The 18,896-nt window shown below is 31.6% G+C and overlaps 1 protein-coding gene across 1 annotated transcript; it reads left to right on the top strand.

The window, feature by feature from the left end:
* Nucleotides 1-9,357: 9,357 nt before the first annotated feature.
* On the top strand, nt 9,358-18,237 carry LOC127721247 (heat shock 70 kDa protein 12B-like). Its single transcript, XM_052227924.1, has 5 exons — nt 9,358-9,393; nt 11,957-12,281; nt 13,204-13,422; nt 16,166-16,301; nt 16,834-18,237. The coding sequence occupies exons 2-5, from the start codon at nt 11,982-11,984 to the stop codon at nt 17,442-17,444; spliced, it is 1,266 nt and encodes a 421-aa protein (XP_052083884.1). The 5' UTR covers nt 9,358-9,393; nt 11,957-11,981; the 3' UTR covers nt 17,445-18,237.
* The last annotated feature ends 659 nt before the right edge of the window (nt 18,238-18,896 follow it).

Genomic DNA, 18,896 nt, shown 5'->3' with positions numbered 1-18,896 from the left:
ATCTGGTTGAACATAATGCAGCTTGAGACAACAGAGTTGAACACAACTGAATAATGCCTTTGATTAATTCTCAAGTCATATAAATGCATTCTTTTTTATCTGTACTGTAAACTGATGAATACATGGAGCTGTCTATTTTCATTTAAACTAGGTTTTTCATCAAACTATTTTACTAAAGTAATCGAAATGTAATCGAAAAGTAATCGATGATTACATGTTATATTTTGCTGTAATCGATTAAATTACGATTACATGTAATCGAAAATGTTGTCGATTACAGATTACTGTCGATTACTTGAAAAAATGTAATCAATTACAATCAATTACGATTACAGATTACGATTACCCCATCCCTGCTAACACCCCATTTAAGTTATCTTAAACTTATGTTAACTTGTCAAATGTCTAAATATAGATGTGAACTGTGTGGATATAATCAATTCCAGCTATTACAGAATCAAAAAGACAAAATACGAAATTATCATTATGTAATTCCGTTGATTTATTGTCCAAACGTACAACAGACAGTCGTTTTACTAGAAATGGGTTAAGCTGGAGAATTGATAAGGAGTAGTGGATCCGGAAACGATAATCAACTTGCGACTAAAGTCGTCCAATGATTATCGTTTACGAATCCACTTCATCTTATCAATTCTCTAATATTTAAAATGTGTTTTCCAAGTTTAATTTTTTCTAACAGATTATATATTTCTTTCTAAAATTTATCGAGAAAGTGCATGTAATAAAAAAAAAATGTTCATAATCTTCTGTATCATTACAGTGATTACAGTCTGATTTTGGACATATTTTCCATTGTTTCAATAAAACTTTGTTTGGAAGAATAAAATGTAAGAGTTTCCATCTGAACATTTTAAAATCATTTTCTTTCAAATAGTTATGAACAAACTTTAATATATTTTGAGCTTTATTCTCTATGTTTTCGAAATTAAGTAATCACTTCCATTTGTAACTCTTCATCTTTTTCTATTAACATTTTGTAAATTTTATTTGTTTCTAATTCATTTATATTTAGTATGAAGATATTTTTGTTATTAATATACAGAGAATTATCTGTTAGTACATTAGTTGTTTTTAAATAATCGTCAGCTAATGTATTTTATACACATGATAAATGTAGTTATATGTTTTTATAGAACGGAAATGTATAGTTATAATTTATTGCAATTTCTATAGTCTCTCATAATTCTTCATTGAATGGCTCTTGTATTTTAACTTATAAAATTACTGTTTTATACAATGCTTTATATTATAATGATTGTTTTACATGTATTACAAGTTGTGAGACAACAAATATTGAATCTAAATCAATCTACTCGTTTGGTATTACGTTTTTTTAATTTTAAAAATTCAGCAATCCAATTTGTCTTTTGGTCATGTTTATGAACCTTAAGTCTGATAAAACTTTTTGTTTCCATTTTCATCAGTGATATCGTGTATGTATTTAATATTGCCATCTATCCAGTTTTGGAATAATATTGGTTTTTTTCCCCAAATAACTTCTTGGTGGATTAGTTTGTAGTTTTGTGGGTGTTTATTTTTTTTATCATTATTCTTATTCTTAATCAAATTTTTGATTATGTTAAGATAAAACTCTTGTTATTCTTTTATACCTGATATATAATTTTCACTATCCAGATTATCAGTAGATTGTTTCCGAATTTGTTTAAATAAAATTTTGGTATAACAGTCTAGTTTAAAAATTTCTCTGCAGTTAATCTTTCAATTCAACCTGTTTTTATAGATTCTATGTATTTTTCCAAATTCACCATTCTTAATCCCCCATTTAATTTGTCATAACTTAATATGGAGTGTTTTACCTTTTCTGTTTTGTTATTCTATAAGAATTCATATATCATTGTTTTAAACTGGTTTATATACTCTTTATCTATGATCGAGACAGACGCTAAAAATGTAATATTAGGATTAATTAATGATTTGATAACTGTGCTCCTCCCTATCATGGTTCAGTTTCTTTTTTTTTTTCCAATTAAGAATAATTTTTGCTGATTTTCTTAACGTTTTTTAGCATCTTTTTTTTATTATGACCAACATATATACATAGGCCCTTTATATACATAGGTATATTTGTCTAGTTAATATTTTCATATTTATCTTTACAGTGTTTTAGTTTCCAAAGCCAAACTCCCTAAGTTTTAGATCTGTTTAATTCTAACCCTGACAATGTTTCAAATGTTTCAATCATATCAAGATTTTTTTTAATTCTAGTAGGTTTCAACGCAAGTGCTTTCATTAAGACCCCGTTAGTGAAATTTAAACAGAAATAATTTCGGTACCTCTTTTTCTTAAGAAAAAGTATTATCATGATGTTGCGAAAATTGAATTAATTTGTTGCAGTCAATACACGCTGTTTATCTTCTCGTCTTGCTTAAAATGGTTCTCTGAATGTCTATATATATATAAAAGAGGACTGCTGCTTACACATGCAGAAAGCCTTTGAAGCAAGAGTTTTTAACAGTAATGTGATCCCAAATCCGAAAATGTGAGGAAAACCTCGCGATTGTAAGAACCGTAATAAAATATATTTTCAAATGACATTGACCTTTATAGTTAATTATATAACTGGAGAGAGATTAAACACAGAAGAAATAGTGTCCGGTTGGGATCAATTTTTGTTGTTGCTGTTTTGAGTGTAATCATTTTTTTGGAGTAAATAGGATAAAAAATGTAAACAAACAGACGTCCTTTCTAGTAAGACGTGAAATAGATGCTTGAACTTAATACCAGTATACAAGATTATAAAAGGTAGGTTAGTATTTGAGGTAAACAGATATCAATCCTAATTTATTTTGTGTTAAAACAGTTTTATTAAGCCTTGCAATGCCTGTATACCAAAAGACATGTTTATACACATACCAATGCAAGTGTTAAAGGAAATGCATACACAGAATCTACATATCCTTAGATATACAGAAACAAACATTCTTGTTATTGTATTGAGAAGGACATTCTGAGAATACATTCCTTTTTATATGTTCGGGCTTTTTCGAGAGCAATCCGGGTTTTTCTCGAGTACGATCCAGGTTTTATCGAGTGAATAAACAAAATTCTTGTGGTTTAAAATGTTATATGTCATTAAATTTACGTTTATAAACAATGAAATTTCAAAAATAAATTACTTTTCAAAGCACGAAACTAATGCTTTAAACCAGTTTGTTAATGCTGTATTAACATGTACATTTCATAAAAGTAACATCTAAATGTTTATATATTGTTGTTTGCCACATCTTATAAATTATATGGACACCAGCATACGTTTTCTTATTTTTGATAGATCAAACATGTCTATGCCTACATAAAGACTTCACAACATGTACGTCCACTATATTCCGGTTTATTTATTGATCGCGATCCAATATGTCCGCACCCAACATGTAAACGCCAAGGTAAACATGTCATATCGATCCAAACGTACGTATACCGATGTCGATGTAATAAATTTACTTGATGAGAACAATCTTCATACAAACGTACCGAAATTGATTTCATACAGTAAAAGATTGTGATGTAAACAATCTCTACGAGAACACAGACATTTTGGATAGAGACGTACGTACATTTAGTTTGCTAAGCGGGTAAAAGTACAAAAAATACATCCTCAACGTTTCATTTACTATTCGTCTTGATGGTAATTTTTTTCATTGTCTTAGAAACGGAAAACAAGAACAATGTTCAAATGCTACTACTTTGAAAGGGAGTCTGTTATATTTGGTCACACACAAAAAAAAAATATAGAAATAAAACACCATTATATCTTCGTTTCATTCAATTCCAATTTTATTGTCAATTGGAAATAGTACAGGGGCGGATTAAGTGTATGTGTGTGTGTGTGTATTTGAGTTTGTTTATAACATGTTTTTTGGGGCCGGCGCCAAGCCTGTTTTAGTTAAAATGTTTGTGTTTATATTGCATTTTTCTGATTTTTAACTGCTATTCATAAGCTTTCCTACCACCACTCCAGGATTCGTCATTGTAATATATATATATCAATCATAAAACAGTATTGTCTAAAAAAAGGGATCATGAATTTAAATTGAAAAGATTATGAGTCCCTGTACTGAATTGTTTAGAAATTACAAAGGATCCAGTGATTTCTTATATATCCTAATACTGCAATTTTATGGTCAAATGTTTTCAGAACAGAAAATTAGCAATTAATTGAAAAGGTCTAAATTTGATCAGCATTGTAATATGTTGTTGTGACTTATTTGGAATATATAATATTGTCCTTCACTGAATTACATTTATAGACTATGAAAAATATGTTTTTAAGTCCAAGAATGCCTTCTTTCTTATTCACATTTTCTTTTGACAAAACTTAACGTTTTGAATTTTTCTCTTGAAAAAAACCTAGGCCCTGTATAAAACGCAGACGTTTAACATGTTTAAGTGAAATACAAGGAAATTATGTGTCTTTTGTGCCAAAATATATATAGTATTCAGAATAAGATGAACAGTCATGTATAAAAACATTTTTCTTGCGAAATAGCAGGAAACCGATCTGATCGCATGTAATATCATTCGAAAAAACCTGGTTTACCCTCTTATAGAATTGGACAGATTCACTCGAAAAGAAATACAATATCAGCTGGACACTATATACATAACGTGTGGGGTTAAATGATACAGGTAATATAATGATAATCTGTAAGTTCTGATGAAGAGGTTTAACCTAAATGACCGTAATACTATTATTGAAATGAGCACCGAGGACGTCCTGTATCCACGGGTAATACATATCAAATTAATGTTATAATGTAATTAGTAAATAACTTACCCATTGAGGCAAATCTCAAAGATTGGATCACATAGTTCGTTGCTAAAAAAGCTACATTTTGGCCAATCTGTGTCATACCTTACCAAACCAACAGTAAAAGATGATGGAGCTGCGTCCGTGCTTGGTACGGTCATCTTAATATCAATTTTTAAAGCATTACATTACTATTCATTAAACATGTAGTTACATACAAAAAAGAGTTATAATAAAAGCTCTTATGATTTAAATTTTGCAGATACTCTGTCCTAAACGATGATAGCAACTACTAGTATTTAGTTATTAAAGTAACAAACGTATATCCAAGAGTTATAAATGATATCATTACGATATGACTTTACACTATAAAGTTATCACAAAACGGATCTGTTATGGAAATAAGAACCTTTTTTACTATCATCGACAAATCCTTGTTATTACGATAACAACTTTGATATCTGAATAAAGACGTCACAAACTCAAACGATGACCTTTGTCACAAAAATAAACTCGTTTCGAGAAGAAACTGTATTTCCTTTATGTTATTGATATAAGTTTCAATGCTATATCACTGCCTAACTGTATCGATATTTGTCGTATTAAGTTTCGCCGCGATATAATCTTTTTGTTCTGATGTGGCGTAAAGTAATCACCAATTAATCAATCAATCGTATAAAGTTAGGAAACAACTTGTAAAACGGCGTAACTGTACATTGTTTTGTGTATTAATTTTTGAACTTTCTATCGCTATTGTTTACAAATTAAAATTACTTAATTTAAAAAAAAAATAATAATAATACACAGCAGGTGATTTCAGAAATTGTAATTCGCACTTTAGAATATAAGAAAAATAGAGAAAAAGTTTATCTTACCGAATGTAACACAATAATGTATAGAATGATATTATCATAACACGCCATGTTGAATGGAGTGTCACATATATATGTTATGATATCAAGATATCAATTTTAAATATAAAACGTTATCTTGAATAATCGTTGACTTATGCACTTGTTGTGTTGATTAATTTTACCATAAGTATAATTTAACCTGTTATGTTTACATGATACATTATCACTATAGTTTAATTGGTTTATAATTAATACTGACAGGAACTAATAATAATCAGATTAGCGGATGTGTCTGACAATAGTTTATTATCTCTAATCATAGTTCACAGCTACAGTTTTCTGTTAGATTTTATGGGCGTAACTTTCCCATGGCATTATATTACTCTTTGTTTCATATATACTGATGTATTGCAAATTGTAATCATTGTGAGTGTAAATTGTACTTTAATAAACATATATACTCTAATGAAATAGTCATCACTGCAACCCACGATGGATATATAACATAACCTAAACTCTTTACATTATAAAACGTGGTTTTTCGTCTGCTAGAGTCCATGTTGTATTATGAAATAGGTTATTAAACTATTTTTCTGGTATGGTACGGTTTAACTTTTTCAAAGTCGTCTGAAAGTAGATCTTTTTTTTTAAATTTTGAGCAAGTGAACAACCACGGTAACACGATGTTCTGCAATAAAAAATGAACCTTTAGAGATTTTTTCGGAAAATATTTGGGGTGAGAGGTTGATCTGTATTGAAAGTATTTTACTGACTAAAGGAATAAGAACAATAACAAAAGCACAGCTTAGTTCAGGTTTTGTTGAAGCTCGTAGATAATTTGTACTATAAATTAATACATAATATTCCTTCTTTTGAGTGTCAAATTTATTTTCAAAGACCACCGAATTGTGTTGTGTGTTTGATTGTTGGTTTTTTCAGCACTCTTGGCTACATCATGGAGGATAGGGTTTTTTTGTGGAGGTAGCCACAGTACCCAGAAATAACAACCCACATTCGGCTTGAAAACTGGCAATCTTTATTCACTTCACAGGCATGATGCCAACATTTTCTATGAAAAACGTGTGGAAACATAAAGCGAGTGAAATTTAAGTTAATTTTGCAAAGAAAATAATTTTACAAAACAAAAATGAAAAAATCAATAAAACTTTATTTTGACCATAAAAGATGCATTTAAATTTAGTTAATATATCAACCAATACGTAAAAGAATAACAGCAATTACCAAAAATATTAGACAGTACAACATACCACAACCACCAACATGACATTTTATGTAGTCGTTTGAAACGGAATCGGAAGCATCATTACTTTAAAAAGGTACAAACGTTCAAACAAACCATGTTGAATTGTACGTCGAGGTTTTGTTTACTTGTTTGTTATAGAGTATCAATGGTCAATGGTTATCTCATCTTTACAAGAAAGTAGGGTTATCGTTTTCAAGATAAAATATTCATTTATAAAGTAGAAAGTCTACAATCATGAATGTTATTACTCATGACTGTTTGACACATAGAAAAGCTATCAATTAACAATCTTGAGAATGTTACCATCAATATAAGTATTATCAATATATATATATATATATATAATTACTCTAAATATCAGCACAACAATGTTAAACTGCAAATTTGCGGCAGCAAATTTTTGTTTTTTCCTCACCGGGATTCGAACTCATGCTATTGGGATATCGAGACAATACCGCCTGCACCGTGTTCAACGCTATAGACCACACGGTCACCTAGACTGAACTAATAATTCAGCTTTCGGTGGCCTAGGGTTACCTTTCCTCGTCAGTAGAATCTAGAGTTGTAACATATATACATATAGAAGTCTATAAAAAGGACCAACCAGCAAATTTAGTATGTACCGGATCGTCTAGAATAGACGATACTGCGCATATAAGGAAACAAATTATATAAGTCTGAAGATTTGCACAACGGTACTAATACAAGATGGTAATATACGAAGATGATGTTATAAAATCGTGTTGACAAATATTTCGGCTTAACAAATAGTCTTCGTCAGTGTCAATAATTTTAATAATGTTCAGCCGTGTATCACCTTCACTGGTGATCCAATGCATGGATCTGTCGTAGAGTTGTCACTTGTTTAGAAGCACTTATCAAAATCATCATTTCTGTGACTGTATCTTACCATCCTTAACGATAGATATTTAGCTAATCTGCAATCAATTCCATCTTCATGCCCAGTATATCATGTACTGTGTTACAACTCTAGATTCTACTGACGAAGAAAGGTAACACTAGGCCACCGAAAGCTGAACTATATGTTCAGTCTAGGTGGCCGAGTGGTCTAGAGCGCTGGACACAGTGCAGGCGGTGTTGTCTCGATATCCAAATAGCATGAGTTCGAATCGCGGCGAGGGAAGAACAAAAATTTGCCTCCGCAAATTTGCTGATTTAACATTGTTGTGCTGATATTTAGAGTAATTTATATATATATATATATATATATATATATATATATATATATATATGAAACCGTGTCTTTCATAGTTGTTAAAGGGCAAGACATCTTTTGCATTTTGATACAACAGCTGAAAACAATTATAAACATGATCAAAGGCTTTGCCCAAATTTATTATGCTGAAAGATGTATTACAGAAATGTTGATTTGGATAATCAAGCCCTTTCTTGCTTTGCATTTAGACAACTACGGAAGCTAAAGAGCTGTAAAAAGGATAAATTTACTTGCAGAGAGCGTGACACTTTCCTGACGCGAGGTGAATATTAACCGTCCTGATACATCGGAGAACCCTCGGGGGATATGTTTTAAAACAACTAGCTGTCTCTCAACATCCTCACTGTGCCCCTTTTTGCTCGACCTCTCTGAATTTCCCAAAGTAGTACTAGTAATCAACGTAAGACTACATATGAGGCACCGACCATTCATCTTTTGTGGTGGGGCATTGTTTTTTATATTTATTCAATAAACTGTTCGATTTTTTTAAGTTTTGAAGAAAAAAAAAGGTTTCAGGAGGAAAGTGTAAAAAATGTTTCAGAAGGAAAGTGGAAAAAAATTGTTTGTTTCAATTGAAAATTAGAAGGAACATAAATATACTATTGCGTTTCACATGTTTCAAAACAAACCCTTGTTCCTGTACCTCTATGGATAAAAATAGTTTGTTTTTGATTAAATTTGGGGACAATAAAAATGATTGTACCGAGAGAAAAACCAATTCCTCCCACAGAAGATCAATGGTCATTGCCTGAGTCTTAATTCTTTGTTAAAGTCAACACTTTTTTATGACGAATCGACGTAACTTTATTCTTATTTTGTATGCATATGTTAATCGTCCGCAAAAGTAGAATGCATTTATAATAGGACATCAAACAGACAAGAGTTGTGTATAAGGAGGGAGAAACACTTACAATAATTACCTTCCGTAACGTTTTTTAAGTGCATTATTATTGTAACTTAAGAGTTCACTTTTAAACTTGTAATAGATATTCCATTGATTTTTTTTATAAAAACTGTGTATAGAAATTTATACCATTGACATACAATAAATTCCGTTCACTTTGAAATAATCAAATATAGGTGTAGTCATTAATTTCGATTATTTTCCGAAAATGCCTTTTTTTTTGTAAACATGTCTAAATTTAGCTATATGTTTAGCTGGAATGCCCATAATTCTACATCGTCAGTTGGGTGATAACATCTGCCATGCGCACTGCCAATCAACTTCCTTATAACTGTTTCATACCAGGTAAGACACTCTAATATTTTCAATGCAAATATTAAATTGTATTCGTCACATTATTTTGTCCGTTGAATAACATAAATCCGTAAAGTTTTATTTCTTTAAAACTAAGTTTCATAATTTTCGAGTAGTTTTTAAATTTATCATTATTCCGCACATTGTGCAGACGCTGTTGAGTATCTGCTGAAACAGTGACTTCCTAATCCTAATACTCGTGACTTCGTCGTGATATTTCCTGTTTCTATTATTCTTCCGATAATTTATTTATTTTACCTTTTTTTCTTTGATCCTACATCTATCAGTTTGCATTCCAGAAAAAAAAACTAAAAAAAGATATAAGCATGAACATGTTGAAAATGAAAAGAGAATGTGAAGTCATACGTTCGTCATAGGATTAAGTGAGCAAGATGATCATATATAATCATTTTTTTCAAAACTTCCTCAATGGTATCGTGCTCGGGGTCGTGGGTTCGAGTCCCGGTCAATTTAAACCAAAGACCTGAAAATTGGTATTTGCTGCTTTTCCGCTAAGCACGCGGTATTAAAGTAAAGAGAAAGAGCAAAGACTGGTCGGTTTGGGTAAAAAAATCATCCGGATAGGGCAACTAGCACGACAGTAAAAATCGCGCTCAGCGTGTCGGTCTAGTACAAAGCAGGTGTTCATATTTGCATATTCTTATTTCGTATTAATTCGTTCTTGTCCTGGATATGAATTTTATTTGCCACTGGACGTTAAACAGCCATCCATCATCATCCATCATCAAAAGTTTTATTTGGCCTCATTTGTGTTATGTTGAAATCATTTAGTGTCCTTTCCTTACCACTCGTCATAGCACCCAAAAACTATCTGTGATTTTTCGAAATAGTATTAGTACACAAGTCCATTTTCCCACAGACATCAATGCGCAATTAGTGTAATTTGTACCTTATTCCTATATTAGGTCTTTATCTATAAAATTAAAATAACAGAATAGTTTTTTAATAATGATTTAATCTTTCAATAATTAGGGACGAAAAGAAGTTTCAAACTGAAAACGATAGACGAAAGTAGAATAAAAATGTTTTAAAGATATACAGGGATGAAACAAGATTTTTATTTTTGCTGTAAAATTATCAAATAAGTGTGTCAAATCTTTAAATCATGTCATGAACATTCAACTTTTTCTTTTATTTTCAGTTTATGTTAAATTTTCAGAAAAATTACAGGTAAACTAACCACAAGCAGTATTAATATCAGATTATAAAGAATTTACCTTTGCATAATTATCGATAAATGAAGGTACATAATTATATACAAAATAGTTAATTATTCTGTTTCCACAACATTTTAAAAGTCAAGGTATGTAATTTAGACCTTTAAAATGTATCATTTGTGAATTGCAAACGGCTTAAGTGTGTAAATATTATGCATACCACAATCGTTTGTAGACATGGCAAAGGAGCTGCGTATTTTATAACAAAAATATAAATAGTGAAAAAGAAAACTTGGGTCTTTTAAAAGTGGTATGAGGGTCTGGATGGGATTTACAGAATAAAGAATAGTGACCCAATTAAAATTATATAAGGAATAGAGAAAATTAAGCCAAAAACTTAAAGAATAGAGAATAATGGGGTGCAAACGTATAAACAATAACAGAGGAAAATAAAAGAATTAGGTAATATAATACTGATTACAGAAATGAACGATATGTAGACTAAAGAAATCATATAATTGCTGAAAAAATCTACAGTAAAATCAATTTCAGGTGAATTTTACAGAATTAGCGTTATTTTTAAAGAAGAAGAAAATTGCCATAAAAATTTAAAGAATTCTGAAATTAGTGATACCCCATCTAGACCTTCAGATATTGGCTGAAAAAGAGAAAATGTTCTTCCACATCCGGTCAGAATGGGGACGCTTAATCCGATGCCTCGTGTTAAATCGACTCTACAAGACAAAATTAATACACCACATCATTTAACAATTGTTGTTACAAAATTTAAATAAATCATTGGAAATCATTGACAATATATTATCTCACTTATTTCAAGTGCTTCATGTTTCCGTCTGTTAATTGAGTATCAAGGTCACACTCGGTAAACTTCGGCACAAAAAAACCAAATGCTATTTATTGTCGAAATGCACATCTGGCACAGCAAAAATGGTTCCATTATTGTTATTAAGTGTCAGCCAACGTATTTGCTCAACAATCATCCAATGAAATATTTTTTTGTCGATTCGTAAAAGGTATTTTAAAAAAAAAGTACACATGGGACTTAAGTAAGTTTTCAAGAATTGAATGCTATTTTTTGTTATTTTATTGATTTGTTTCCCTTGCCGTTATCGTGACGTTGTCATGGGAAGCACGTGCAGTCATGAATGTTGCATATTATAAGAAATCAATTTATTTTGAAACGCGACTATTGTCATCCAATCAAATGGTACGTATTCTTATGAAACATACATGTAATGTAATTATAATTATATGCATGCATTGGTTCAACAATTTTCTTAACATTATAATCATCAGAAACTCGTTTCATATTACTGTAAGCTCTTTTCTGAACTGAAACACATTTTTATTTTTAGATTTTCAGGTAACATGTGATAAACGATGGCTATTCATGTAGCTGCCATAGATTTTGGGACAACGTATTCAGGATATTCATTTTCAGTTAGTGCACCAGAAACTGAGCTGAAGGATGTAGAAATCTTATCTAATCAGATTTGGAATTCTGGGACGGCGGAAGTTGCATCCCTAAAGACCCCCACGTGTCTGCTGCTCTCTAAAGACCGAAAAGTATCAGTTTTTGGGTATGAAGCAGAAGAACAGTATGCAGACATTGTATTGGATGGAGATACAGAAGATTACTACTTCTTTCATAGATTTAAGATGAAGCTTCATAATAACAAGGTAAATAAAAGTGTTATGAAAATACAGGATATATTCCATGTTTATGATTTCTTTTGCAATCCTTGACCTGGGACTATAATACTTAGAACAAAAGTCCCAGCCTTGACAAAGATTGTTTTTATGTTGAAATACTTGGCCTCCTTTTCTGATATTTTAGCTGTTTCTATATTCGCTAGTTTTATCAATAATATTACAGTTAAAGCTGGGTACCGAATACCACCTCAAGATATACCTACTGCCCATTTCGACTGTATGAAATCTACAATGAATAGATATTCCCTCAGGCAAAATTGACCATAGGAGAATTTGACTATTCTTTTTAGGTTCCTTTTGATTTTATAGCTCCTAACGTTGCTAATTATTTTCATCCTTGGGCTTAAATGTTAATGTTGGAGCGTTCCTTATGAAGCTTAATCTAGAAAAATGCTTCTGATACGTGACAGGCGAAATAGCTCTTTAATGACCATTTTTATTTATCTATTTTGAAATCACAGTTGAAACCAATCGTTTTATTCTTTTCCGTCTATTATATTGAAACTAAAATGGATATGACATGTACGAGTATAAAAAATTGATCAGCGACAAAAATTTGGCCAAAACTAGTTTCAATTCTGCAAAAATATTATTGTACCATTGTTTTATGCAAAAGTACCAGGTGAGCGAAAGAGGCTACGTCGTGCGCCGAAAGTTCCCAAATTACTACAAACCATTCTTCAAAAATAAATTTCTATACTTAGAAAAATGGAAAAGTTTTGACCATTTGATGATATCTTTATCCCTATTTCAATTTGTTTTCAATACAAATATTCGGAAGTTATTCACAAAAGTTGCTTTATGACATTTCAGATACTTTTTTCTCCTTTTTCTGCTGTTTACATTGACAAATTAATGACTCTATTTCAATATAATAGTCATTTTGCAGAATATTACTATGACTATGGTTCTGAAAGATGTGAGAGGGCAACCACTACCTGCTATAGATGTATTTTCGTTGTCAATTAAAACCTTAAAAGACCACCTTAACAGTACTGGTGAAATAAAGAACATAGTACTTGACGATGAAAAAACTAAGTGGGTACTTACTGTTCCTGCCATTTGGACGGACACAGCCAAGCAGTTTATGAGAAAAAGTGCTGAAAAGGTAAAACATTCATAGTTTATTCCTAAATATGAAATATAATATTAGGAGTTGTGGTATGATTGCCAATGAGACAACCATCCACCAGAGTTCAAATGAAGTAAAGGTAACATGATGGTACCCAAATTGTACCTACTTTGACAGTTTTTCACCTACGTTTATCTATGATTCACACAAGTTTCTGTGTTTATTTTGTAGATGTATCCTTATATTCTATATAGTTCTTTCTATTTAATATTGAATCCATATTAAATCATAGAACAATAGGTTTGAACCCACCTCCAAACAATCCATGATTCTGTAATGCGGAGTACCAAAATTGCATCCATGCATACATTTATATTTGTAAAAATCAAATAACTGATGTTTTGTTTTATTTCTCCAAATATTTAGAACAATTTGACATTCGTCCATACTTGCTATTCATTTTTTAAGAAATGTATGCCGGTAACATATTATAATTGCTCATTTTCAAAAGTTGACTTCTAGCGGACGTCGCATAGCGACGTTTCTGTAGATTTTACTTTTTCCAGTGGAATGTTCATCTGTTGACATATTCTGTGAACGTTTTGTGTATACCTGAATATGTTTAGCTATCTTGAAAGACGTGCATAATGTCAAATCATAAAAACACAAATTGTTTTGTCTCTAAGAAAACATTGGATGTTGGATGTGTACAGATTGATAATTTAGTCTTAGATGCATGATTTTTTTTTATTAGTTGTTAGTGGCTTTGAACTAGCTGTCAGTTATTGCGATTACTCTCAGATCTGTACTTAGTGTCTTTTTGTTGTTTGGATGTACAAGTACCCGGCCACGTCCACTTGTATTTGTAGTATTTGTATTTTTATCCATCTGATGAGTTAAGCCTCTTTCAACTGATTTTTATAGTTCGTTCTTATGTTGTACTGTTACACCACTGTCTCAGGTTAGGAGGAGGGTTGGGATCCCGCTAACATGTTTAACCCCGCCACATTCTGTATGTATGTGCCTGTCCCAAGTTAGGAGCCTGTAATTCAGTGGTTGTCGTTTATTTATGTGTTACATATTTGTTTTTCGTTCATTTTCTATACATAAATTAGGTCGTTAGTTTTCTCGTTTGAATTGTTTTACATTGTCATTTCGGGGCCTTTTATAGCTGACTGTGCGGTATGGGCTTTGCTCATTGTTGAAGGCCGTACGGTGACCTATAGTTGTTAATTTCTGTGTCATTTGGTCTCTTGTGGAGAGTTGTCTCATTGGCAATCATACCACGCCTTATTTTTTATATAATTGATTTCCGCTGATGTATTTGCTAAATGCGAGGCAATTAAAGACAACCGTTCGGCTTTCAACAACGAGAAAAACACATTCCGTATAGTCGGCTATAAAAAGTCTGACATCAAAAATGGAAAATAATTCAAACGAGAAAACTAACAGTCTTATTTATAACAAAACAAATTTAGGAAAAACATATATGACAGACATGAACCAACGACAGCCACTGAACTGCATGATCCTGACATTGGACAGGCACATAAAGAATGTGGCGTTGTATATCAATCAAAATTGTATTGATGTTATTTCAGCTTTTTATCGATATATATGTTAGCGGCAATAAGTGAAATTGGGCATTTAGCTTAAATACTAGGCAATAAGCTAATGCCTAGGCAGTAAGTTTATTGTCTAAATAATGTTAGGCATTACTCTTAAATCCTAAAAATTATGTCCAGGAATTAATGTTAATGCCTAAAATAAAAATGAGAGTAAATAAAAAGAAATTTTTTCAAAGTTAAAATACATTTTGTACATAATAAAATAATAAGAACTTAAGTTTGAATGTCAATTACATGAAATAAAATCATAAGTAAAATATTGGTGTTATAACTCATTGAATAAACCTCTTAAAATATATGTAAACTTGTTGTATAGTTATCTCATTAGCAATCATACTGCATCTCCTTATTCTTATATTGATTAAAAATTGTATTGGAATTTATTTGTTACCAATTGCTGCAGAGATATGGCACAGACTATTACACAGTTTTAATTCATTCAAGCATTTGTACCTGGTGATCGTCTAAATATAAACAAAAATTAAGTGATCTTGGTACATCATAAGAAAATATAGTTTCTATCTTCCTTAAACATACTTTGATTGGAAATCGATTAAATCAACCTGTCCTGTTTCACAAAATGGAAGAAATAGTACAATGGAATCATGGAAAATGTTTGCAAACCCATCATTAGGTTGTTTAATTCTACGGTCTTTAATAATAATCGGCCGCTTTGACATATTTCTTCATATGTTTTCCCCAAAATACCATACAATTCTTCTAGAAAAACATAAACTTTGAAATTTTCCTCATCATTTTCCTTACTTTAGTTACCAGTCTTTCCAACATCCAATGGTAAAAAAATTGTCATACCATTTTCAATTGTAATAGTCTATAGTTGCCTTATTTTCTAATTTTGAAAGTTTAATCTTGCCAAATGATCATTGTAGTTTCGCCTTAGGTATATGATCTTTATTTTCCCTGATTCAAATAATCCAGATTAAAAAGTGAAAAGACAAGATAGGTATTTAAGACATTAGTACTGTAGTGAAAAACTTGTTTTGGATGTTCCTTCCTTATTGAATATTTTTACCTGATTTGTAAGTAGGAAACCATAAAAATGAGATTAATTGAAATGCTCTATTGTCAGGCGACTCTCCAAATTTAATTGACAATAGCCAGCGTTTAGTCAGTGTAATTACTTTTCCTAGGCTGGAATACCAAGAGATAAGCTAACAATTGCACATGAACCAGAAGCAGCATCGATATATTGTCAAACCTTCCCGTCTGCTGGTTGCAGAGAAATTGCGGAAATTGGATCAAGATATATGGTCGCAGATCTTGGGGGTATTTTGTTAGTTATTCCGATGCTAGTGATTAGCCCTTTACCGGGTTCAATTGACGAGATACATACTCCGAAACAGCGGTGACGTTGCTACGTAGCAAAGACGATGTTTCCACTGTTTTGGAGTTTGGACGAGACCTAGCCTACACGTCTAAATAACAGAAAACAAAACATATAACGACAAAAAAGTACAATTAAGATTAAAAAAAAACTTTTTAAACATGACAGATGTTGTCAGAATTAGATATTACATGCTAAGAACCACCGCTGCAATATCTAGCAAAATCATTCTGATCTTTTAGTATATCAATGTATTTGGTGCAAAAATTAATAAAAGCTTTGGTAAAACAATCAATTATTTGAAACATCTGTCCAAACGAAATTTAATTAGGAATCGTTCAACGATTAATGATTTTCTCTTGTAACTTACAGATGTTTAAATTTAATTTTTTACTAAATATTGCTGAAATTGACGAATTGTATCTATTGATCCCATTAAAATTTACAGCATGCTGTTTTCTGATTATATTCTAGGTGGTACAATAGATGTAACGGTACATGAAAAAATTCCGAACGGCACTTTGAAAGAAGTGACAAAAGCCTGCGGGAATGGTTGTGGCATAACCTCAGTTGATGATGCATTTATCCAGCTGTTCGTTCGCATATTTGGCGGACCACTTCTAAACAGTATGAAATCAGACAGTCCAGAATCTTACTTATATCTGATGATAAGTATAGAACAAGTTAAAAGAACATTTCAACCCACCCAAACTAGAAAAGTGAATTTAACCATTCCATATGCAACTCTCGACGATCTCTGTCAGTCAAATTTAGGGGAAAATATTAAAAATGTCGTCAGTTCATCCTCCCTGGCATGTAACATTGAAATATGTAAAGACAAAATAGGAATTGAACCATTATTCGCTAAATCGCTTTTCAAGACAACATGTGATAATATTAAGGCTTTAATACAGTCTGTTCTACAACAGGCGACAGCATCAAGCGTTTCAAGCATTCTGCTTGTTGGTGGTTTCGCTGAATGCAAGATGGTACAAAATGCCCTGAAAACTGTTTTTCCAAGCATGAACATTATATTGCAAGAGGATCGTTATCGTTCTGAAAGGTGCAGTTTTATTTGGTTATAAATCCGATATCATATCATCGCGAATAGCACGATATACATATGGTCTAGGTTTCCGGTTGCCGTTTGATGAAAGTATTCATGATCAGAAAAGAAAATCGATTTCGGGAGGAATAGCATATTGCAGATCCTTATTTGATCCATTCATGGGGATCAACACACCAATTCCATTAGGACATAAAATTGAAAAATTATATTCAACGAACGAAAAGACCGGCTGCATGTGTCGAGTGTATATAACGGATAGGGACAATGCTATGTATACCGATACGGGAGAATGTACTTTACTTGGGGAGTTCAAATTTTCCATTGCAAACCCTAGGCGCGATGAAAGAGAATTGAAAGTTGTATTTAACTTTGGAGACACAGAATTTTCAATGACTGTAGTAGATCTTGAATCAAAATCTGAAAAGAAGGAATTTTACGAAATTCAACGTTAGACTGATCTTAGTTACTACTTTGCTCCTTTAACACTATCAATTCATGAACTTCAATAATCTATTTCTGTAACCATGTTTCATAAGGCATCAGCTTTATGATTAGTATCTATAATCAAATAATTGTACAGTCTTATGATGATGAATGTGATGATCGAATCTCAAAGTTCAGTGACAAATATTAAGGAAAATACTAGGATGTATACTATTGTTCATATGTACCACCATGAGTATTTAGTATGACGGTTAATTTTCACTTCTGTACTCGTACTGTGAACAACAAAGTCATTAATTTTGTAAAAAATGATTTCCATACGCCTAATAACAAAACTATTACTAGTATATTTAAGTTGATATGTGCACAGTGTTTTATTTAACGCTATTTTGTCCCAGGTTAGAGTTGTCTTTTTGACACTGTTCCTACATCTTTGTTTATTAATATTGTATTAATATTGTGTCATAGATCAAACTTATTCGTTCAGTGTATGTTTACCTGTTTTTGTTCAAATGTCTATTTAATCGAGTTAAGCCATTTCAATTGATATTTTTATAGTGTGACGTTTTATGTTACTGTCTCAGGTTAGAGTGAAGGTTGTTGCCTGTTAAAAACGTTTAAACCCGCTGAATTTTTATGCTCCTGTCCTAACTCAGGAGCCTGTTGTATAGTGGTTATTGTTTGTTGGTGTGGTTCATAAGTATTTCTCGTTTCTCGTTTTTTTTTTTATATAGATTAGACCGTTAGTTTTCCTGTTTGAATTGTTTTACACTAGTCATGTTAGGACCCTTTATAGCTTGCTTTTCGATGTGAGCGAAGGCTCCGTGTTGGAGGCCGTACTTTGACCTATAATTGTTAACTTTTTATACATTGTGACTTGGATGGAGAGTTGTCTCATTGGCACTCATACCACATCTATATAAAAAGGGATAACACAAATCGCCAAAAATACCACACAGCACAACAAACCACATAAACCACCAACACCCGACTCTCCTACAAAATGGCAGACATATATAATGAA

The sequence above is a fragment of the Mytilus californianus genome, unplaced genomic scaffold (assembly GCF_021869535.1).
Source record: "Mytilus californianus isolate M0D057914Y unplaced genomic scaffold, xbMytCali1.0.p SCAF_12, whole genome shotgun sequence".
Taxonomy (NCBI): Eukaryota; Metazoa; Mollusca; class Bivalvia; order Mytilida; family Mytilidae; genus Mytilus; species Mytilus californianus.
This window is presented reverse-complemented; position numbering and strand designations above follow the sequence as displayed.

Coding starts and splice junctions, on each gene's coding strand:
- LOC127721247 (XM_052227924.1), top strand. CDS start 11,982: ATGGCTATTCATGTAGCTGCCATAGATTTTGGGACAACGTATTCAGGA. Junction 12,282..13,203: donor TGAAGCTTCATAATAACAAG/GTAAATAAAAGT, acceptor GTCATTTTGCAG/AATATTACTATGACTATGGT. Junction 13,423..16,165: donor TGAGAAAAAGTGCTGAAAAG/GTAAAACATTCA, acceptor TACTTTTCCTAG/GCTGGAATACCAAGAGATAA.